The sequence below is a fragment of the Notamacropus eugenii genome, chromosome X, assembly GCF_028372415.1.
Source record: "Notamacropus eugenii isolate mMacEug1 chromosome X, mMacEug1.pri_v2, whole genome shotgun sequence".
NCBI lineage: Eukaryota > Metazoa > Chordata > Mammalia > Diprotodontia > Macropodidae > Notamacropus > Notamacropus eugenii.
In genome coordinates, this window is record NC_092879.1 from 94,756,290 (window position 1) to 94,764,132 (window position 7,843).

At 50.2% G+C, this 7,843-nt stretch overlaps 1 protein-coding gene across 1 annotated transcript; it reads left to right on the forward strand.

Moving 5' to 3' along the window:
• Positions 1 to 5,188: 5,188 nt before the first annotated feature.
• Positions 5,189 to 7,597, forward strand: LOC140515221 (kita-kyushu lung cancer antigen 1 homolog). Its single transcript, XM_072625824.1, has 2 exons — positions 5,189 to 5,650; positions 7,281 to 7,597. Exons 1-2 carry the CDS (start codon positions 5,552 to 5,554, stop codon positions 7,569 to 7,571), a joined length of 390 nt encoding a protein of 129 aa, XP_072481925.1. The 5' UTR covers positions 5,189 to 5,551; the 3' UTR covers positions 7,572 to 7,597.
• The last annotated feature ends 246 nt before the right edge of the window (positions 7,598 to 7,843 follow it).

The window sequence follows — 7,843 nt, forward strand, 5'->3', positions numbered from 1 at the left end:
CTAGAGAGATGGGCTGAATGCTTCCATAGTGTTCTCAACAGACTATCATCAGTCAGTGCTGAGGCCATTGACCCTTTCCCTGAGGTTGAAGTCAATCCCTCCTTAGCTGAACTTCCAACTGAAGAAGAGGTTTGAAGGGTCATTAGGCTCCTTTCATGTGGCAAAGCACCTGATGATCTGTTCCAGCTGAGATTCACAAGGTAGGGGGACCATTGCTCCTACAAAAGCTGACTGAAGTTTCCAGGTTATATGGCAAGAGGAGGTTTGCCCCCAGGAGTTCAAGGATGCCTCCACCGTCCATCTCTGTAAGGGTAAAGGGAATAGGTTGTCCTGTGACGGTCACAGGGGGATCTCTCTCTTAATCACTGCTGGCAAAATTCTTGCTAGGGTTGTTCTTAATAGCTGATCCTTCACCTGGAAGATGGTGAGCTACCTGAGAGCCAGTGTGGCTTCAGAAAGGGCCGAGGAACAGTCGATATGGTGTTTGCTGCCCAACAACTCCAGGAGAAATGTCAGGAGCACAACAGAGGTCTGTACACAACATTTGTAGATCTCACCAAGGCCTTTCACACTGTTAGTCGTGAGGACTTATGGAAAATTATGTCAAAATTTGGTTGCCAGGAGAAGTTCACCAATATTGTGCGTCAATTTCATGATGGAGTGTCTGCCTGGATTCTGGATAATGGACAAAGCTCTCGTGCCTTCCCAGTCACCAGTGGAGTGAAACAGGGCTCTGTGCTTGCTCCCATGCTTTTGAGCATGATGTTTTCATCCTTGTTGACAAATGCTTTCAAGGAGGATGAACATGGCATCAAGGTCAACTACCGTACTGATGGTAAATTCTTCAGTTTGAAAAGGTTACAAGCCAAGACCAAAGTGGAGGGAGTGTTGGTGCATGATCTTCTGTTTGCAGATGACTGTGCACTCAATGCAGCCTCTGAAGCTGAGATGCAGCAAAGTATGGATCAATTCTCTGCTGCCTGTGCTCATTTTGGCCTAATAATTAACACCAAGAAAACACAGGTGCTCCATCAACCACCACCACACCATCCATGCGTGGAACCATCAGTTACCACAAATGGAGAAGTTTTGAATGCTGTGGATAAGTTCACTTACCTTGGTGATGAACTTTCCAGGGATGTACACATTGACAATAAGGTTGATATGCACATTGCCAGAGCTAGCTCAGTGTTTGGGAGGCTCTGAAGAAAAGTATGGGAGAGAAGAGGTATTAGACGGACTACCAAACAGAAGGTCTACAGAGCCGTTGTGCTGACTTCATTTTTGTATGCCTGTGAAACATGGACAGTCTGCCAGCACCATGCCAGGAAACTGAATCACTTCCATTTGAACTGTCTTAGGAAGATTCTGAGGATCACCTGGCAGGATAAGGTATCAGACACTGAAGTCCTTGCTTGAGCTGAACTGTCAAGCATTCAAACTATGCTTTGGAGAGCGCAGCTCGGATGGGCTGGCCACGTTGTTCAAATGCCAAATGTACGGTTGCCAAAAACACTATTTTATGGAGAACTCACATGGGGCAGGCAATCACACGGTGGCCAGAAGAAACAATACAAGGACATTCTCAAGGTCTCTCTCAAGAACTTTGTATTTGACTGTGCAACATGGGAGGCACTGGCACAGGACTGCTCAGCATGGCGTGCCCACATCGGAAAAGGAGACAGCACAAAGTAAACGCAAGATGCTCAGATTTGGGATATCCACCCCAAATATTCACACGTACTATCTGTGCCCAGCTGGTGGTAGAGCATTCCCAGCTCATATGGGTCTGATCAGCCACAGTCAGACACACTGAAATTTCACTTTACCATGGTGATGTCATTTTGTTCCTCTTGAAAGATGAAGGACAACAAGCATCAGGCAGAATGCATTGAGGGGCCTCAAGTGCAAATACCCTTATGGTCCTCTTTGCTCTAGGCCTAGGGAACTGTAGCTGATCACAATCAGGTTCTTCCAGCTCCCTTTTTTACACTATATTCACAGCAGGGGGCTGGCTCCAAAGCTTTGGAAAGCCTTGACATTTTGAATCTCAGAATCTTGTTAGTGATGTTGAATTGGGCTACCTAGCATTCTGCATCTCAGTTTCCTTTCAGTCCCATAAACAGTTTGGATTCTAAAGACTCTAACAGATGTGTCACTTTTTGTCCTTGGACGATTGTGGGGGCACACACAATCACCATTCGGCTCCATTGACCTCAAGTTCAGGCATTAGGCATGGAGGGCAGTCACATGCCAACGCACTTCCTGTCCTGTGCTCTACTCCTAGGAAACTGTACGTGATCCTAGTCAGCTCCCTCAAGCTTCCTTTTCTACATTTGACTGGACATTCACAGCAAGGGTCTGCCTCACACCCTTTGGACAGGCTTGATATTTTTAATCATAGCATATCGTTAGTGATCTTATACTGGGTTATGCAGTTTTCCAGAACTCTGTTTCCTTTAAAGTCATAGAAATGTCTAAGATTCTGAACATTCTAACAGATATGACACTTTCCGTCCTTGGGAGGATTGTTAGTGCACAAACAATGGCCATTCAGCTCCACTGACCTCAGATTCAGGCATTAGGCATGGAGGCCCCTGAAGTGCAAATATCCTTAAGATCCTCTTTGCTCTAGGCCTAGGAATCTGTAGGTGATCCCAGTCAGCACCCTCAAGCTCAATTTTCTACATGGGACCCTGAATTCAAAGCAGGGGGCGGGCTCCAAAGCTTTGGAAATTTCAATGTCACTCTGTGTGCAATAGAAGAAATTGTCATAGACTGTGTGGCTGCTTTTGTTGCTATTCAGTCATATATCAGTTGTCTCCAATGCTTCAGGATGCCATTTGGGATTTTCTCTGGGTGCTGTCCACCTCTCTTTCTTCTCTCCTCATATAAATGCTTTGAAGCCTTCTCTAGGACCATTGGAAAGGACTCACAGGGAAATGCTGAGAGACAGAGCTGGACATACATATAGGTGTCTAGACGTCCCTATCCACAGGGGTCTACCTTTCCTCCCCAGACCAAATCAAGTAGATTCCCAGGCTAGGAGAAAGGAAGTAATTGAAACATCCCTGTCTCCTGCAAGAGACCCTACCCACTGCCCTTTCTGGCTGGCAAGATGTTCAGTAGCTTAGTGCTTTCTCAGCGTATCTTATTCTTGTCAGTGGGGAGGAGTGAGCAGAGCTAGGGCTAATATGGTCTTAGGCTACATGAAGAGAAAGATGAGCCCAACTTGTCCAGAAACAAATGACAGAGAACTGGAAGAGAAAAGGAACACCCGGGATGCCAGAGTGAAGACACACAAAAAAAACGAGACAGGCTAGAACACTAGGCTAACCCTAAGGTGGGGATGGGGGGATTAGATCAGTGGGAAGGGGGGTGCTTCATCTTCCAAAGATCTAGGCTGAAGTAGGGAACCTGGAGGCCCCAGGGGGCCTTCTGGGTCCTCAAGTGTGGCAGCCTTTGGACTGAATCCAAACTTCAGAGAACAGATCCCCTGAGTCAAAGGATTTGTTCTGTACAGCTTGAAGTCGTGGTCAAAAGGCCCCACTTGAGGAGCTGGGGGGCCCTTGAGGCCTTGGGGCCACAGGTCCCTCAGCCAGGACCGGGTTTTAATGGGCTGCAAGCTCCATATGAACCTACTGTGTGACACAGCAGCCAAGGAAGAGAATTTGGTCTTGGGGTGTGCAGAAAGCTTTCTCCTCCAAGAAGCAGTAGGTCATAGGACTGTTGTCCTTTGTCTGGCTCAGATTCAGCTGTGGGGAGCAACCACACGTTAAGAAGGACCCATGGGGATAGGCCTTGAGTGTGAGCTCTGTTGCCACAGGTTGAAGAAACAGAATGTTAGCCTAGAGAAAAGAAAAGTTGGAAGAGGTGGGAGAAATGGCAGCACGCACTTAAGCATTTGTGGAAGAGGCTTGTGACTTATGTTTGGCCCTGAGAAGGTGGAAGAGGACACTTCCCAACACTTCAAGGTATCCTGGATTACATGTCACCTGCCTAGAGGTCTGGAAGCAACCAAGACAGAGCAGTGAAATGATGTCCCAAGACAGTCATCTCTTGAAGAAAGTGTAGATGTTTAGCGTGGCCAAGAGAGGGCTGAAGGCAGGAATTCCCAATCCGGGGTGCCCTTAAGGCAGGGACTCAAGAAGCTTGTTCAATGGCCAGGGGGAATATTCTCCTCCATCAGTATGGTATCCTCCTGAAATGAATGAAATCTATGATTTTCTTTATTATGTGCATATGTATGATACTCTCACACTTCTGTTCATGTGGAATAGGGAGGTAAGGTTTACTAAAAGGGGTACTTATATGAAGGGGTGGCAGAACCCTCCCCCCCCCAAATTGTGACACTCTAGGAATAGGTGACATGATGAATCCTTTGGGCTTCAGCATAAATTAATTTATCCCCTCCTCTCCCACTGATTTCGATGGGGGAATTCTTCCATGCTTTAAAGAATGAATGGACCCTAGGGGCAGAGTTGGAGAGAACCTCCAGAAGTCATCCAGTTCCATTCCCACATTTTAGAGAGGAGGGCAGTGCCCAGAGAGAGTGTGACCTGTCCTAGATCACAGGGATCCAAGTGTGAAAGTCTCTGTGAGTTCCAGTGCAGTGCAGCCCACTTGGCGATACACTGGGTGATTTGTGGCTCAACTGGTCTTTTCTCTTGGTTTGCTTTCAGTCCAGTCCAGCTGTCATTTGGGGCAAAGCTACTGGAGTGATTTGCCATTTCCTTCCCCAGCTCGTTTTGCAGATGGGGAAAGAGAGGCCAACAGGTTCCCAGAGCTAGTCAGAGTCTGAGGTTGCATGCGAAGTCAGGTCTTGCTGCCTCCAGACCTGACATGCCACTGTACCCACTGGGGCACCCAGCTGCCCTAAGGAAGCCACCCTGCTGGTGTTGTGTGTGCATTTGGTGCAGGCCCGTCCAAGCCATGTGAGCTGGGCCTGGAAGGAGCGGTTTCAGGTGGGCTAGGCCACGAGCATGGCACTGGTCCCCATCTCTGGCTTGGCACCGCCCCGGCCTGGCGGCCGTGGACGTGGAAGAGTGCGGGCCAGGTATGGCTGGCCAGGGTTCCAGCCCGGGGGGCGGGGTCGCGCTCGAGGCCTACGTCCCTCCAGGACGCCCAAGAACCTGCTTTGTGACCTCATCAGGGGGCACGAAGGGCAGACGGCCGCGCAGACTGAGCCAGGGAGAAGCCGCGGGCAGGCTCGTCGTGCGCAGAGGCAGGGCGCCTTCCTCCTGTCCGCTGCCAGGCGCGAGGCTGGCCGGCCCCTGCCTCGCCATCTCCCTCCCTTTGTGTCCTTCCTCAGTCCCCTCCCGACAGACACTCTCTCCCTCGGGGCCTCCTTCTTGCTTCCCTCACCCTCCCGCCCGCAGCCGTGCCCTGTTCGCTGCCGCGCTGGCCCCCACCGTCCTCCTTGTCCTCGGCGTCGTCAGCGTGCTCCTGTCCTTGTCCTCTTCATCCTCCTCGTGTCCTCGTCGTCCGCCTGTCCTGGTATCCTCGTCGCCTGCCCAGCCTCACCTGGCGCACCTGTGCCTGTCTCCCGACTATGCCTGTGAACTTGGGGCCAGCTTTCCTCCTGCTCAGCGCTGCCATCTTGGCCAGCCTCTCTGCCCTGCTGTGGATGATGGGCTGCAGGTGGTTTAAGGTAGACAGTTGAGCCACAGCTTAGAGAAACAGGCAGACAGAGGCAGAGAGAGAGAGAGAGGAAAGGGGAGGAGGAGGAGGAGGAGGAGGAGGCGGGGCAGGAGAGGAGAGACACCCCATTGGAGAGAGAGAGTGTCACTGCCCCTCCCCCTTCCTCTGCCCATGCCAGGAACCCCTTCCACCCTCAGCCCCTTGCCCACTTCTGCCTCCCCTCACCCCTTCACTCCTCACTCCAAAAAGGGAGACCAAGTTCCTTGGAAGTGGTGAGCCAACCTAGGGAGACCCTCTCCTTCCCTCTTCCCTCCCCCCACAGGGAGCCCAAAATACAGGTAGCCACCAAAGCAGCTACCTGGAGGCAGCTCCTGAGGCCTCTGTTGGGGGCCCTCTCCCACTCCTTATCACTCCAGCTCTGGCCTCCACTGCTTCTCTTGGATTCTCCTGCCTTCCTCTCTCTTTCTCCCCCTCTCCTGTGAGTATGCCTTAAGCTGCCCACTAGCACCTGTTCTCTGTGGGCACCACTGAGGACTTCTCCAGGTAGCTCAGGCCCAGCCTCAACAACACTGAAATGTATTCTTGGAACCTGGGTACTTGAGGGGGAGCAGGTGGAGGGGGAGCGGGAGGGGAAGGTTCTGCTGTGGAAAACAGACTTGGCATTGCCTGCTCCCAGCAAGCTCCAGTAATCAAAGCCTAGAAATGATAGGAGCTAAGGGCAGCTGTACCTTGACCTGGAAAAGGCACTTTTCTATGAAGAATGCATTTCTTTTTGAAAATCAAGCCACTGGTCTTAGTTCATAGGCAGGGTGGCCTTCCCTTGGGCAAAGTCTGTTCACATATGTTGACTTTTAGGTCAACTAAGTGTTCTTGCAACTTCTAGTTCATTTGGCTCCATCCTGCAACCATGCCCAAGGAGAGTTTTGAGCAGTTAGACAAGGAGAGGAGGGAAACCCTCCTGGCAGGCTGGGCTGCTTTAGCATGTCTTCCTGGACCTAGTAGATGTTCATGTTCTCCTCACTGCTGCTGAGACCACTATGGCATGTAGAGCATCAAGAATGCTTCCTCTGGTCAGGAAAGGTGTTTCCATGCAAATTCTGGTGCTGATGAGTTTGAGAATGGGCCAGTAATTGTTCCTCACTGAAAGAGCCTTTGCTGTGTCCTTCAGGAAGATGGGGACTGTGTGGGCATGAGTCTCAGGGGTTGTAAGTCAGTGGAGAGAAATCAGTTCTTAAATGGGGGCTAGTGCAGGCACTCCACATGTACCTTACATCCCTGTGGCTCAGAACCTGGGCACATTGACCTTGATCTGGTTGGTCAGCCTGATCCTGGCTCTTGAATTCTTCCAGTGCTGAGGCTGGGGAGACATCCTGTGAGTTCCTGAGCCTTGTTTTCCCAGCCCAATTTAGAGAAAGAACCCCCAGCGCCTAGCTGGGTACCATGCGCAGCCTAAGTGTTTCATCAGTGTTTACCAAGGGCTTCAGACTCAGAAGGGCCAATCAAAGTATTTTCTACCTCTTATCTTTGGAAAGGTTAGAGGTGAGGTGGAGGGAACAGGCACAGGTTCCACATCCTCTAACTACTGGTCGGAGATTTCCAAAGTCCATAACCACAGATGCATAATTTCTTTCTTTTTCCAGAAAAACATCCATGAAACCACAGCAGACAATCATGATGTTGCCTCAGAAAACAATAGCGATACTGCTTTGTCAATGCGGGAGCTGTCCCAAGGCACCCGGAATGATTTCGCACATTCACGTGCCTTGCAGCAAAGAATTCTGGTAAACCTCAGAGCAGTGGAGCATAACCTGGCCGAACTTCGCCAATTTCTACTTGCTCGGCGCATAAATGCAGAAATAACCTACCGAGAGATGTGTAAAAGAGAGATCCGAACCGCAAAATTGAAGCAAGCTAAGAATAAAAGTCACTGAATACACACAGAACTCTTGATTTTCGTGATATCATAGGTATCTGTATGAGGCAGCTTGGTGGCTCAGTGGCTAGAGGACTTGACCTGGAGTCAGGAAGGGCCCGAGTTCAAATTCATCCTTATATACTTGCTAGCTATGGGAGACTGGGTCAATCAAGTCCATGAAGGGGCCTCAAGTGCAAATTCTCTTAAGGTGCTCTTTGCTCAAAGCCTAGAAAGTGTTAACTGATCATAGTCAGGTCCCTCCAACTACCCTTTCTACATTTTACCCTC

Coding starts and splice junctions, on each gene's coding strand:
- LOC140515221 (XM_072625824.1), top strand. CDS start 5,552: ATGCCTGTGAACTTGGGGCCAGCTTTCCTCCTGCTCAGCGCTGCCATC. Junction 5,651..7,280: donor TGGGCTGCAGGTGGTTTAAG/GTAGACAGTTGA, acceptor TTCTTTTTCCAG/AAAAACATCCATGAAACCAC.